The sequence below is a fragment of the Zonotrichia albicollis genome, chromosome Z (genome assembly GCF_047830755.1).
Source record: "Zonotrichia albicollis isolate bZonAlb1 chromosome Z, bZonAlb1.hap1, whole genome shotgun sequence".
Lineage (NCBI taxonomy): Eukaryota > Metazoa > Chordata > Aves > Passeriformes > Passerellidae > Zonotrichia > Zonotrichia albicollis.
In genome coordinates, this window is record NC_133860.1 from 28,520,431 (window position 1) to 28,536,235 (window position 15,805).

Consider the following 15,805-nt stretch of genomic DNA (forward strand, 5'->3'; position numbering starts at 1 on the left):
TGCCCACACAGGAGAATCATCTATTGATGCTATTAAGCACCTCTTACAGGCTTTTTCTTTCATGGGCATCCCCAAGGAGCTGAAAACTGATAATGGGCCTGCTTATAAATCCAAGGAATTCGGGAGCTTCCTGCAGCAATGGGGAGTAGAGCACAAAACTGGCATCCCCTACTCCCCTACAGGTCAAGCCATTGTAGAAAGAACTCACCGTGATATTAAAAGGGTCCTGGACCAGCAACAACAGGTTCTGAAGGTAGAACCTCCCCACATCCGGTTATCCAGGGCGCTATTCACAATCAATTTTCTGAATTGTTCTTTTGACAGCCTGAACCCACCCATCCTACGCCACTTTGGGGGGAACAGTCACAGGTTGATGAAAGAAAAACCTCCAGTTTTAGTAAAAGACCCTGAGACTTGGAAAATGGTGGGACCTTACAAATTGGTTACTTGGGGACGTGGATACGCCTGTGTATCCACCCCCTCTGGTTTAAGGTGGGTTCCTTCCAAATGGGTAAAGCCCTATGTTCCCAAAGTCTCAGAGAAATCTGCAGAAGCACCCCAGGTTGCTCATGCTGCCTGGAGAAGAAAACGCCGTGCATGTTCTCTGGAGGAAATTCCATTTAAGCCTCCTATCTGGAATAGTTTGTAATATATGTTTGTCTCAAGTTTTTGTACCAGTTTAGATCCCACTGTTCGTGTGTAGCCTCGAGACGTCATGAGACCGAGCCTGCTTCTCGTCCTACTCGTGATCATCCCACCTGCAATCTCCTACATAGTACCGCAGCCCAAACCACATATGGACTACCTCGATAAAAGTTCTCAGACATCAACAGAGAAACTGACAACGAGCTGAATGGACTTTTCAATGGCTGGGGACTCTCGGGCTGGTTGGGATCTATTCTGAAAACTGTAATTTTAGTGCTGTTTATTTTAGTTGTAGTTATTGTAGTTTTTAGCATTGTTTTTGGAGTAATCAGACGCATGGTTCTCAAGTTAATCTCAAGCTCATCTCCCCCTCCTGAGGTCTACCATTTGGAAGCCCTCAGTGCTCCAGTGGATGACCTAGAAGCCTCAGTAGAATCATTCTGCACCATAAACACAGTCCTCTTCTTTTTAAACAAAACTAGGGGGAGATGTTGTGGTGTGTTGCAATATCCTGTTTTACCTTCTCCCTTCCCCCTCGCCCCTCGCTGAGTGTGCCCTGTCAATCAGGCTAACATACCAGCAAGGCGTCGTGTGATAGGTGACCCTAGTACCTGGAGACCCTGCCCCTTCACCTGGTTGGTGACTCACCTGTCCCCTCCCCTTCCCCTGTCCTGAGCTTAAAATGTGAATGAGACCATGTGGCCCTATTCTGTTACCAGCAGTGGCCCAGTGCAGACGTATCTGTACTCATGGAATAAACATCTGGCTACCTTCTAGCAGAATCCGCTCCCTTCTTTTCTCCACCATCGCCAGAAGCTCTCTCCTGAGGAGAACGGAGTCCTGTCTTGTGCCCCGCTGCACTCTGCCGCCAGCCAAGGTATCTTTGAGGTATAACACCGCAGAGCTGCCTGTGGCCCAGCAGCGAAGGTCAGAACTGGCCTAGGCACCATCTAACTGGTTATATTGGGATACATATTCCAATACAGCTGATTTTCTGATTGCTTAGAATTTATTGCAAGACCATAATGCCAGTAAAACTTATGACTGTTCTTTAGTCTGCAGCAAACTTCAAATTTGGACATGCATATATTCAAATCCTAATTTATAGCACAGAAGAATATTGCTTTAGTGTCATCTCACCGTCTAAGAAATTCACTGATCCCTCCCTTACTTGTTCGTACCTATTTCTAAGAACTAAAGTGTTCTCCAAAATTTATGCAGAGAAGTTCAAAGTTTACAAGGCATGAACAGAATAAAGGCTACAATTATGGTATGCTAGATATGAATACTGCCAACAAAGTACTTGCTGGCTAAGAATTTTTATTGGAGACCATACATAAAAATTGGCCTAAACAAATACAAGTAGTAGACTGCTGTAATAAAACATGCAAAATACATAGAATTAAAAATATATTAGAGGCACCATTTTCACTGCAGTCTAAAATAAAATCTTCATTTTACATATATTACTTACGTTTTTCTAAAAGCAGAGGAGCAGAAGTATTTAAAATAAGACTTGCATCCTCACTCAGAAGTATTTCACATAGTTGTATTTTCAGCCCTTATATAAATTACAAAGACTGTTTGTGAGAACTTATTCCAAAGTATACCAGACTTGAAACATTTAGATTTTTTTATGATCCAGCAGTGCAGTATGCACTTAAGTTTAAAACTGAATGTGTTGCAATTATTCCAAAAGGTGATTTACAACTCAATTATTCCATGTTTGTGGAGGTTTTGGCCCTTTTTTGTTTGCTTTTGGGGTTTCTTTTGTTTATTTGTCTTTGGTTTTGTTTGTTTGTTTAAGAAGTCAATTTGTAGAAGACTACCTTCACAGATTTTATCTCGAGTAAGATTTAAGTTCCTGACAGAGCAGTTATCTAGTTTATTCTAGGCTGTGATGATGAATTACTGGCTGTATTGTACTTTGGAAAAAAGCTGTAAAGATCCCCACATTCTGCAGAAAGGCAAGCCAGCTGATGGTTGTAGATTACCAGGATCAGGAGTCCTACAGTCTTGAAAAGAGTTCTACTGTATCTTCTGATAAAGTTAACTCTAATTAAAAATGTACTGTATAAAATATGTTACATAATACATATGTAAAAACATACCAGGCTCTTGGTATGGAGTATGGTCCCATAAAATAGCTATTCCTTTGTGTTTCTGTGAAGACTGCTTATTTTAAGGTAAATGAAGGCACATCACCCTTAACTCAGTGCCAGTAAGCCACAGGTCTTTGACACTGTAAAAACCCAAAGTCTGGGACACACTAGAGGACTCTTTAGCTGTACCACCACAGACTTCTGTACTCATACATCAACAGGTCAGAGACCTTCCTGACCTAGTCGAACCACAACCACAGTTAATTTCTGTACCAACAGCAATTTAGTAACCATCAGTCCAGGTATGTGCTATATATTAGGCTTATGCTGCATCATCACAATAGCTAATTTAATGTTCTTTAATGAATCCATAAGAATTGGAAGGATAAAGTATTAGAACTGGTGAGTTTCAGCAACAGGATGGGAGAAGGAAAACAATAAAATTATGCAGCAAAAAATTATGCATTATATACCAAATTTCATCCCATATAGAAAGCATTTGTTTTTTATGTGCCAAAGCTTTCTTGTCGGAGTGAGTCACCTTTTAAAGTTTTAACCATGAGAGCTGTATCACTTTAGCCACCATAAATTATTTTGTGAAGCAGTTTTGCATAAAGAACTGCTACCTCAGTGTTTGTCTTACTGGCATATTTGCTTAAAGAAAATAACTACTATTTGAAAGGATCTTTGAAAACAAGTGTTATGCAAACCATCAAGTTCATGCTGTTTGTAATCCCTTTTCTAGTGTGGAGACTATGAGTAGGCTCGCGATCTCCACAGATGCTCTTTTAATCAAAAGGTTCAACAGTAACTTAGTTAACTTTACACTATTTTCCTTCAAGCTTTGGCCTGCCTCAATTTCAAAATAATACAAGTTAAGCAATTCTTGTTCATACACCTGGCATGCCAGTGAAGACTCTCTGCTCCACTTCTTGGGGAAACAGGTGCTCCAAGAATAAATGGGGCCTAAGTCTTCACTCTCAGAATCTCACAAAGCATTTTGGAATACCTCAACAGTTAGAACATGTTCACTTTACCTTTTTATACTGCATATACTTAGTCAAGACATTCATTAAAAAAATTACAATAGTAGTTTAAAGGATGCTGTCTGTTTTTCCACTTATTTTTACATCCTGATCAAGTTTGTTATCCTGGGTTTTGGTAATAAATACTGTTTTGAACAGGGCAATGGAATTCTTACTCCACAAGGCAAATATAACCAAAATAATTATAGGCACCATCTCAGTTTTTATTTAAAAGTATTCTGAGTACACAAGTACCTCCTTTCTGTATGAAGAGTCCAGAGGTGTGGGGCTTTATTTATGTTTTTTATGTTTTTTTTTTTTTTTTTAATCTTGAAGCATTTTTAGATGGGGAAGAAAAAGAGGGGAAAAACCAAGGTTGATCAAGAAACTCCAAGAGAAACATTCAAGAGGGGATTGGTTAATAAATACACGAAGATGTAAAGTACAAGTCTGTAGTACAAGTTGTCTATTCTGCTCAAATTTGCTAGCAGGCATTAAATATCATTTGAAGTCTTCTAGGATATTTCAGAAAAAAGTTAAGAGCTTGAGGTTCGTGGGCACAAGAGCAGTATAAGTATGCTCAGTACCCACATGACTGCTATCTGAAGAATCAGTTGGTCCTGAACTGAGATCAACTGGAAGGGGAAAAAGATACATCTATTAGCAGAAAATAAGGACTACTGGGGCAGTTAAAGCAATGTGCCACACTCAGCACTTCTTTCATTCTACACACAGGTGACCAGATGAGAATGCAGTCCAGTCAGTTTTCAGCAGAATACCACGAAACAATGTAAAATGTCAAGAGGACTCCTAAGTGGACTGTGTTGAGGCACAGAATCACAGAGAAAACAAATTATCCTAGTGTCTATACTGAAAAGTACTGAAAAATGGGTTGGCTATAGGCACAAGATTTCAAGATTCCAGTTTAAGTGTTTTGCTACTGCCTCTGTAAAAAAGAACTTCATGCTGGCTATTAATTATGGAATGACTGAGTTTTAAAAGAAATCTTACTCTATAAGAAAGATTAAATGATGAGAACAGCACTTAAACTTAGAACTGTAAACCTGATATTAAAATGTCAAGCGTACTATGAATTCTGTAAATCCTTTCAGATGTTTAAACGTTAGCTATCCCCATATGCCCATTTCTGGGCTGTAAAACACAGACTCCTTGTGTGTTAGTTTGAACTATATTTTTTTACCTCATCATTAATTAAGAAACATGCCTATCAAAACAGAAAAAGGTGCAAAGCTTTAGAGATTACTTCATACCTTAATATACACCCCAGTCTTGTAAATTGTCTATCTCAGGCATATTCAGATTATGTGATCCCCAGAAATATCCTTGTTGTGGAACACTGCCCATAAAGGCAAGTCACACATCAGTACATTTCTCTGCATTCCAAGTGCATTTTGCATTCTGTGGATTCCCCTTTACCTAAGTTATCTACAAACAACAGTTGTCTAGGGTCTTCCACTATTAATGCTGAAGGTCTCCTTGATTATCAACTTTCATAATATTTGTTGGATTTATTCCATTTTCTGTTTCTTTCTGATGTGATACTGCTGTGACAAACAAATGAGAAGATTCCATTGGAAAATGGTGACTGACATCTGCTTTCACTAGAACTTCATAATACAGGAGATAAAAAACTGGAGTTACTATGCCAATAATCAACATTATCACTACTGCTGTCCACCATCCTATACCCCAGTCTGCTCCATAGTAAGGATCCTTGAATTTTTTAGTTTTACCATCAGTTTCAAAACAGATCTGTTGGGCTGCTAAAGCAGAAACAACTTCATTCAGATTCTCTCTCTTTGTATCATTACACTTCACTATTTCTTCTATATCTCGATCGACTTCTTTTAAGAAGTTGCCAGCAGTCTCATTAGCAGAGAATTTATCACAAAGAGACGTTTCCTGTACTTCTGGGGAACACAGAGCAGGCCGAAGAGCTGGTCTTCCTTTTGGAGATATATGGGTTTCAGTCAATACACTGAACTTTTTCACTGGAATTCTGATAGACCTCAGGGCAAAAAAATCTTGATCGTTGATAAGATTGTTAACTCTCTTGATATCTGCAACCTAAAAATGAAAACAACAGCTAAAACATCGTATTCCATTGAACCAAAACTCCCATAACAGTACTACACCTTTAAGAAATACAAGTCTTTTGTAAGGAAACAAAGATAAGACCTTTGTTTTTGCCCTACCCAAGTCAGCTCTCCTCTTCCATATTCTTGTTCAAAATATCATTTTGCTCAAATTAAGTTCAGATTTTAAGCTGAAGTCTAGGGCAAGGCCTTTGGGTTTTATTACTATTAAATTTGTGGGGTTTTTTAATTGATACCCATTCATACAGTATGAAGTCAGAAGAGGTCAAAGACCAAATCTTAACAACTTTACAGCAAGAAGGAAATTAATTATGATGCAAAACCCCTCCCACTTCAGATAAGAAGACTGAAAGTCACTTCACACAGATACATTAAGTTATATGTATGTTCAGCTCTCAACTGGCAATTATCTCTGCGAAATTAATGAGAATTCACCTCACTTTAAGTTTTCAAATTATGTAAATTACTGGTAATTTCTAATTCAGTGAAAAAGTTCTGAGTTAGTAGTTACTACAAAGTATGAGTTTGCAATTCACCTAGCCACCGGTGTGATTTTTTGCTGCTTCTGGGGGCTAAGGCAGAAAACAAGTATAACTTTTAAACTACTGTCATCTACCTTACCTAAGTCAGCTCTCCCCTTTTCCTACTCTTGTTCAAAATTAATCTCACTTTACCTGCACTAAGTTCAGATTTTAAGTCTAATATGAAACATTCTGCAGGGATTTAAGTGCACTGGGATAATCACTGGCTTCACTTTCAGATGGTAACTCCCTCACTGTAGCAGGCACAGCCACAAACTTCACCATAATGAAGTACTTCCAAATCAGTGCTTTTCTGCAACACCTGCAAAGCACACAGGAATTATGCTCACTTGAAGATGCACTGTATCCAAGTTCACACAAACCTTTTTAATGTGTAGAAGTCCTTCAGCTACTATAGCGGTGTGTTTGTTAAGTGTATGATGTTCAATAAATTGGGTAAGAATAAAAAGACTGCCAAATGCAGCAATTTATGATTCCACCACAATGCAACTTATACTTTCTGCCTCAAGTCCTGGGATTGCTCTTCACATTCTCTTGGATTTGCAATAATGAGCACAATTTAGTTATTCTTCCTTTCTTAGTGAGGTCTGACCTCATAAAGCTGCTCAAAATACCCAACTGCAGTAGGTTCTGAAGCCAAGACTTGGTTATTGAGGCTAAGGTCTGCCATGATTAGTTATGTCAAGACTTTAATACCTCAAGTCACAACAGGAGGCCCACAATTCTGTTTCTGCCTGAAAATTAGATGACAGCATATTCTGTATATACAGATTTTCAACTTGACCTCATGGCACCTGTGCACTTAGCAGTCAGTCCCATCAACACACACAGCTGATTTCCTGTTTAAACTGGAAACAAAAACCAAGACCAAAGCCATTGCCTTAATAGTACTGGCAGCCAAAATTAGTGGGTAGGCAGGACATTTACCAGAATAATGTAAGAACTGAGCTTGAAGTAGTGAACACAAAGAAGGGTGCACAGGGGTGGAAAGTTCCCAAAAGTACAGCAAGCTCATGCTTAAAATACTAGGGCAATTTAGCGGAATTCAAAAGAAAAATATGGATGATTTTTCCCCCTATTGTGATGGAATTAGGGCTCCACACAAACCCTTAAGATAGTTCACCCTTGTCCCCCAGCCCAATAGCGAGGATGGCACTAGATGTGCCGACTGGTGACTGGAGAACAGCTGTGAATGTAACACTCTTGAGAAGTGTCACAACCAAAACTATGCACTTGTTTCTCACACTTGTATTACTTTTAAGGGGGAAAGCCCACGGAACCTGTCCCTGCCCTGTAACATGAACAATCCTGACGTAATTTTCCACTTCTGAGACACACGGCGTTTGCTACGCGCTGCCTCCGGGCGCAGCCGGCCCGGGACCGGCCTCGCGGGCCCCGCGCCCGGGCACTTACGGAGCAGCAGAACTGCAGCGCGATCGCGTTCAGCGTGTCCCCTTCCCGGATGTCCTTCGTCAGCAGGACTGTATCATCTAGCCTGTCCCTCGACGCGCTCCGCCGGACCTTCTCCCTGCCCCGCGGCCGCAGTTCCGACAGCTCACCCTCCTCCTCGGGCCCCTCGCTCTCCGTGCTCACGAAAGGGTACAAGTGACCGCCGGTGAGCGGCTGTGCCACGGCGGACGGCTGCGGGCCGCTGCCAGCGCCTCTGCCGGCCATGCTCCGCGGGTGGCCCTGTGGAACGGACCGCAGGCGTGGCGCCCTCCGCGGGAAGCCCCACGCCGGCCCCTCCTCCTCGCCCCCGCCCAGCTCCCTCCAGGCTCAGCAGCCGCCGGCCACGCCGCCGTGGGGAGGTGAGAGTCGTGCCGTGCCGGCCCGTTCCGCCCCGGACCGCAGCTTTACTTGCCCCCACTCCACACGGTACCCACCGCGATGGCGGCCGCGCTGCCACGTCCGCAGCGCGGCCCCGCCCAGGCGCCGGCCGCACGCAGCCTCGGGGGCGGGGGTGGCGGGAGGCGGCCCCGGGGCTTAGCCGAGCCTAGCCGGAGCCGGCCCGGCGGGAGAGCGCGTTCTAGCCCCGCCTGGCGCGGGCGCTGTGTCGCTCCGGTCCGCTCTGCTCCGCTGCGGCCCAGAGAGCGCTCCGGCTGAGCCGCTCGGCATTGGAGGCCAGAGCGCGGGGCCGGCGCCGCCGGGCGAGGAGGCGTTTCACCCTCGTCTTCCTGGAGCCCCCGGCGTGCTCTTGCTGATCCTCTTTCTGGAGAAACGTAGTCTGCTCAGATGCACGAAGTTGCCATGTATTTGAATCATTAAAAGGGTTCTTCTGAGACTATTTTTGTTTTGTTTTTTTGTTTTTTTCCCCTAGCGTTTGCAGTTCCTTTCCACGTTCTCTATCTCTTAGTCCCGCCTGGCTCTTACAGCCTTGCTGCACCTTCAGAAGCTGCCAGGCAGTTTCTTTATAATTTCTTCATACCTGTCCCCTCAGCACTAGTAGTGCAGAGGTACAGAAATCTAGCCCTCACTGATAGATCTTTCTCTCAAGAGAGGTACCACAAATTTAACCCTGTCGATATTTCAGCTTTCTTTTCCTAGCAGAATAATTTCTGCTGTAGGGGTCTGTCAGCAGCTTTTAGGATGCTGAGGCAATAGATGGATGTCCTAGATAGATTTAACTTAGTGTGTCTTTTTGCTGACACAGCCTTAGCAGGAGTAAAGTATTAAAAAAACAGAGGGCTCTAAGGCTAAATATGTTGTTAAAAATTGTTGAAGGCAAATGAGTTTGCAGGTCTGTTTCTTGAAAATAGATTAAATTTGATCTTAAGGTACTTTTAAATTAGGGTTTGTATTTGAGCCTTGCTAAACAACCAAAGTGGTTAGAAACATGTTTGATATTAAAAAATTATTTTCTTTTAATGTCTTTACTTTAGAAAACCAGATGACTTGAGTCTGAAGACATAAAAATAAGAGCTTACAATTGTGTAGCTCCATGAAGTGTCACATTCACACCCACAGAAGCTTAATTGAAGCCATATTTCCAGATATTGTAAAACAAGCTGTGAAGGCACATTGTGTTCTTGTATGTCAGCCCATTTTTTGTGTGTATATTTTACACATTGTATCTACTTTGAAATAGTATTCTGTTATATATAAGGGATGGATGAGTTAAAATAAAGGTATTCCCAAGACTGTCTAGGTGCTCCCTAGCCAAATAGCATCAACACGAGCAGTACATTTCTCTCAAGAACATAGAGGTTTGCCTGAAAGAGTAGAAATATTCTCAGTTACAGAAGTCAGCACAAAATAACAAGCTGGCAATTTCATGCAGGTCTGATCACTGCTGTTTGTGAAGAAGCATGGACTAGTACTAGCATTTAAATGTGATACTGTTCCTATAGGAAGTTCTACAAGTTCATTGAAGCTAATTTTCTGTCTTTCTTATTCTGCACTTGTGAAAAGAGCCCAGTGGATACCTAGTGTAGTTATAATTTCCTCATACCAAAGTTTCTTATAAGTCCAGACAGTTTCTAAACCGTTTAGTAGCCTATTTAAGGGTATTTTCTTGACACTTGGGCCCCACAAAACATTTTCTTTGCTGAGTGTTTCAGGTTTAATTAACTGTGAACAGTGTGGTTTCTCCTAGACTGGTGCAATTTCTTCTTTCATAGCATCTTATCAATCAAAGCCTGCTCAGAAATAAGCTTTCTATTTTTATCATGGGTCAGAAGCACAGCTTGTGCTGATTAACACAGCTGCACTGAAGGCTTAGATAGAAGCTGGTATCCAACAAAGCTTGGATTGTCAGATTACATGACAAATGTGTGAACATATTTGTAGGAGTCCCAGAATGATTTTATGTCTTTTTGGGGATGCTAAATGCAGGTAGAATGAGCCTTCCACCACTGTATTTCTGGAAAGAGCAGTGTTGAAGATAACAAAATTGAATTAATTTCCCATAAGCCCAAAGTTTTCTTGTGGGATATTGAGGAAAATTAATTTTAACTTAGAGATTTAGGATTTCATCTATTAAGAAGTACCATAACTTGTAAGGAATATTTGCAGCACCAAGCAGTTCTGTTTTGTTTTCTAAAGGAAGCTTTAGTAATAGAAGTGAAGTAACTGCAGTTATCTGTAGCTGGGAAACTGATGATTCAGATCCTATTCATGCTTTTGAAAGACTGTTTTATGAGACTCATCAGAGCTGTGGGTGGATCTGTAGAGGAGTTTGAAGTCAGACTTGGTACGCAAGGATGCCTGCAGTGATGTCTAATGATTGACCCATCACACACCACTAATGTAATATCCTTTTTGAGTTTTTTTTAAATCTTTGGGTTGTGAGGCTGTACCAACGATCAGGAACGGGGAATTTCACCATTTCTTTTATCTACAGAGGTATACCACCAGGTCAAAAAAGAACTGCTGAAGCAGCACTCTGCCTTAGAACGGAAAAGAAAGTATTGGAGTTTGCTTTGACCCTGCTACACCCCTGTGTGTAACCATTTGTAACTGGTGACATTTTCCCATCAATAACAAAAGAGTATATTCCAAACTTGATGAACAAGACTGGGGCTGCATAGCTCCCATGAATGCTAATAAGAATACAGCCTTTCTCTATTCCCATGTAAGTTACTTTGCATATCCTAATAGTGCATTCTCAATGAGCAAGAGGGTCAGTGTTAATCACACCATGGCATTTCAACAGCATCTGCATGGATCTGTACCACATTCCTCTTGGTCATGTTATTTCTTGCGTGGCCTGATGAGAGCTTGGAAGTTAAGTATACACATAGAAAGATTAGGAAGATCTTAAGAAATTTTTAAAAAGGAGTTGTAAGGAAAATGTGGAGGGGCTGATATAACTTGTTAGTAATTTTTTATTAAAATCCCAAATGTATTCTTTCCATCTGGAAGCTATCCCATGTCATGTGCCACCACTGTTTTTGTAAGTCATTCCATGATTTGGTGCCACCAGTCTAGATTTACATTTCAATAACTATTGTCAAAGTGTCTAAATGTATATTTTAATTCCTTGAATGACAAGATAAATTTTTGCTCATTAAGAGATTCTCACAGAAATACATGTACAGCCTTTGTCTGTCTCTGCTTCCCTGCTAGGTAATTGGGGGTACAATGGTAGTACAATTGTAGGAAATAGTAATGTCAAGGTAGCTCTGCAACTCCAGTAGACACCAAAGGAAGTTATTAGGACATGACTGTAAGATGCAGTAAGAGGAATTTTTCAAGATCTTTATAAAAGTATGCAAGAAGCAAATAATGCTAAATCTACAGACACTGCATAGTCTCTTCTCTGGTAGAAATATTGCATGTTTAGCATTAAAGCAAACATTTAACTATAATCATAAACCTTTAATATCACTAAGTCCAACCATGGGTCCTCAAAACTGCCATAAATCCTTTTTATTTAGCAAGGGTCCAACATAAGAAAAATGGCTTAAAATGACCACAGAATGTAATTGTTTAATTTATTATTGTTATGGTTTAAATGATAGTAAATGAAAAAAATATAATTGGATTGAGACTGTGTTTTCCCTGTGTGATATTGTACATATTTGCTGTTACCCTTTGGTTACTTGACAGGAATCAGTAACAATACATATTAATGTGTATTGATAATAGAAATATGCTGTGTGCCTTTCACAATGCAGCCAGTAGGGTGCATTGGTTGTTTGATATTTTATTTTCAAAAACTGTAAATAACTGCATATTTGCTTCTGATTTACTGCTTAAGTACCCTCTGAATAAGAAAATCTATCAGGGAGCCCATTCAGTTATGGTAAAAAGTATGGGAAAATGCAGTATAGTTTCTTGAAAATGTATTTCAAATTATTCACACATGGATTTTGTTATTAAATTTGGAATTCCTATCTGTTGATGAATAACTCTTTTGGTAATGTAATAGATGAAATTATTTTTGGAGTGGGTTTGGGTTGGTTTCTTTTTTGTTGTTGTTGTTGTTTGGGGTTTTTCCTTGGGGTTTTTTGGTTGGTTGGTTTTTGGCTTTTGTTTGGTTGCTTTAAAGATTATCACAATTTTTTTCCATTTTTTACTGTATGACTGAATAAATCCAGTCAATAGCTATTACTATTTCATATGTCTTTCCTGTGTAAAGTAAGGAAACCTCTCAGTATTTATCTTGTTTTTTCTTCTGAGGGAATATTTGTGCTGTCTTCAAGTCTTCATCTCATTTGTTTTCAATTATTTACACATTCAGAGTTTGTTGACTTCCGTTTTCTGCCTTCTCTAGGTCTTGGTTTTGGAGAATTTGATTTATTTAGATCCTCCCTGAGTTACAGCATTGTTTCTAAAATGCAGATACCGGTATTTATGCAATTTCAAATATCCACCCCTTTAGTGCCATGTACAAAAGTAATTCCACTATCTCAACTACTTGTCACTAATCTGCTGTTGATGTGTCTGAAGATGACACATGTTTGTTTTTTCTTTCCCAGTCACAGAATCACACTGGACACTTATCGTGAGCGGCTTCTCTGCTTGAGTTTCTTCAGATGAAAATGATTCAGAAGACCTTTATTTTAGCTTTGAAGGTATTCAACAGTGTTAATATGACTTGTTTTAATGGAACCAGCTTACCTGGTGAACTGTATTACTGTAATACTCTCATTCCCGTTCCACTAGTATTGATAACACAAACATTCAGTTGTGAGTTTTGTATTTACAGGGAGAGAGTGTGGAGGAGATCTATTTTTAATCCTTGCTGGACTACATATTACAAATATCTTCGTGCCTTCACAATGAAATTTTGTGTCTGTGACAAAAGATACTTGGGTCTCCACATCTTCCTCTGTTGCAGTTGTTTTTGATGGTCAGTGTGATTTGTACTAAGAGCCACACCAGGTAGGAATTACAGGAGAAATGAGAGAGCTCTGATGATTGCAATTGACTTTGGTACATGTTGGCATACAAAAAGGTACAAAATGCTTCTGGATCCTGGGCCAGTGGGACAAATCTGAGGCTGCAGGCAGTTTATGTGTAGATCCCCCATTGGCAGAGATGCCTGCAGGGTACATCCAGCCTGCCTGAAGGAAGGGAATACTTCTGTGTAGATGAGTAAAAGCAGTAAGATCCGGTCACATATGGAGATAAAATGATATAGTAGCTCCATTAAGTGCTTTGTTGCTTTGTGACTGTGCATTCTCTAAGGCCAAAATCTGTAAACCTGTCTGTTTCTGAACTTGCTGATATTATAACCCTTTAGACCTGCTTACGTTATATACCTATTGGCAAAGGTTGTATCTTAATTGAAACAGACTTTCCTCACTTGCAAGTTTCTACAGTGAATGTGTTCCATATTGGTACATTGTTACCTGCAGCTACAGCTGACAAAAGCTTTCTCTGGCAAACTGTCCTTTGATGTCATTCCACTGGGAAGTGGGGAAGTGCCTTCACACTGGCATTGGTACCCCTGCAATCCTGTCAGCTCTGCGGCTGCCTCTTCCGTGCCTCTTCTGTTCTTACCACGTGAGCTAAGGCCTATAGCCAAGGAGGAGAAATCTCTGAAATATCCTAGCATTACTTTCATCCTTTGTTCTAAGCTGTTTCTGGCTGGAAGAATGGTGTATGCTGAGCAGCTTTATATCAAAGGGAAAGGGAATAGTAGAAGGGAGTGGGAGCAGGACCAGGGAGGCTATCTCATGGAAAGGGTCTGATTCAGAGTCATAAAAATCTTCAATATAGAAACAGTGGTGTGATATCCACAGCCTGCTAAACTCTTTGTTTATGAGCCTTCCATTTTCACCTATAAAGGCATATGGGCCTAAATGAAACTGTTGGATTAATACTCTCTGCTCCTGATATTAGTAATAAGTAATAATATTGTAGTTGTAAACATCTCACTATGTTACCTTTCAAATTTTCCACACAAAATTGATTACAACAAAAAACATATATAGCTATTTCTAATCTCAAATACTTACCAGTATACAGCTTAAGAAATGGTTGTTTTTCGTACAAAACACGTTTGTTTCAATTTTGCATCTGTCATTTCTGGATAAATGTGGCATATTTAAAAAAAAAAACGAAAATACTTGTAAAATAAATAATCTCATTCAACTTTTTAAAGCACTTAACATATGATTACAAATATTCAATTTATGACATAAATACTAGAAAATGAGTCTTGGAAGGGAGCATGTTCATGAGTTTTAAAATAGATTCCTCCCACTCTCATTTTCTTACAACTTTTGTCTTTCTATTTGATTTAGCTCCTATACAGGACCGTAGAACGCATCAGAAACCTTTAAATTATTTTAGAAAGTATCAGGGATGTGAGTGAAAATATGTTACTAGTTTGTGAGTGCAAATATGTTACTAGTAATCTTCATCAGGAGAGACAGTAACATAGCCCACATGGCATCAGTAAAATGTATACAAGGTATTAATGTGCCTACTGTGACAAGTTGTATTTAATGGGAATCAACAAAGAGTCTGTTTTATTCGTTTTCCTCCTCGCTTAAGTAATAAATCTTAAAAGCTTCAATATTGATTCAATGAAATGAATGGTTGAATCGTTATGGAGAGACTCTGGCAAATGGACAAATGCTTCCATGGTTACATTGAGCTATGCAGTATGGTTACTGAGCTTTGCTGGTTTCCTCCCTCTGCCATTGAAGTAGAATAACAAGCCACAGGGAAGCACCACACATGATAAGTGCAAACTGGAAACAACTTCAAAAGATCAAGTTAGCTGATCTTATACAGATTTTAAACAATATAGGGTCTATTATTTTATACTCTTTGCCCTACACATGCATTTCAATAGTGTTTCCTTTGTGTATCAGTTTCCCATGGAATGGTTTTATTTCTTGCCTGAACAACGTCTCTTTTGATTTGAAGTGCCACAAATTAAAAGATTGTGTGAAAATGTGTTTCATAGTGCTACTACATGAGTTATATTTTTGTAGGAATATTTATGTATTAGATGGTGTGCCTGCATCAATGTTGGCTTTTGCAATACCTAGATCGCAAATAACAAATTATGTGTAAAACTTCTATATGCAGTTGCTTTAGGAACCTTTGCAGTATAAACATAATTAAGTGGTTTTATTTTCAATCTGCTTGCATTTGAGGTACTCAAACTTCAGGTGTCACAGGGAATAAGTTATTATGAATGCATTGCATTTTAAAAAGACAATGCAAAACAATGGCATACAATTATTTAATTAGAAATAACATTTTAAAATGTTACAGATCAAGTATTATATTAATAGAAGGAAATCCTGAATGTCTTCAAAGCATAAATGAAACTGTATGTACGAAAAGCAGATTTATTGACAATAGTTATATGCTTTCCCTTGGAGACCAACTCCAAAATAAGCATGTTATCCACTGTATTAGCACTGTTTTATTATTTTCTCCTTTGTGTGCTTGACAGTCCTCAGAAGCAC

General features: G+C 39.7%; 1 protein-coding gene across 1 annotated transcript; it reads right to left on the bottom strand.

Moving 5' to 3' along the window:
* Nucleotides 1–4,062: 4,062 nt before the first annotated feature.
* Nucleotides 4,063–8,384, bottom strand: LYSMD3 (LysM domain containing 3). The gene is made up of 2 exons (XM_005493769.4): nt 7,845–8,384; nt 4,063–5,860 (listed from the first exon to the last, which is right to left on the bottom strand). The coding sequence occupies exons 1-2, from the start codon at nt 8,103–8,105 to the stop codon at nt 5,252–5,254; spliced, it is 870 nt and encodes a 289-aa protein (XP_005493826.1). The 5' UTR covers nt 8,106–8,384; the 3' UTR covers nt 4,063–5,251.
* Between the last annotated feature and the right edge of the window lie 7,421 nt (nt 8,385–15,805).

Excerpts from the sequence above, each read along its gene's own strand:
- LYSMD3 (XM_005493769.4), bottom strand. The coding sequence starts at position 8,105 with ATGGCCGGCAGAGGCGCTGGCAGCGGCCCGCAGCCGTCCGCCGTGGCA. Across the intron at positions 5,861-7,844 it reads CGCTGCAGTTCTGCTGCTCC|GTTGCAGATATCAAGAGAGT; the intron begins GTAAGTGCCCGG and ends TTTCATTTTTAG.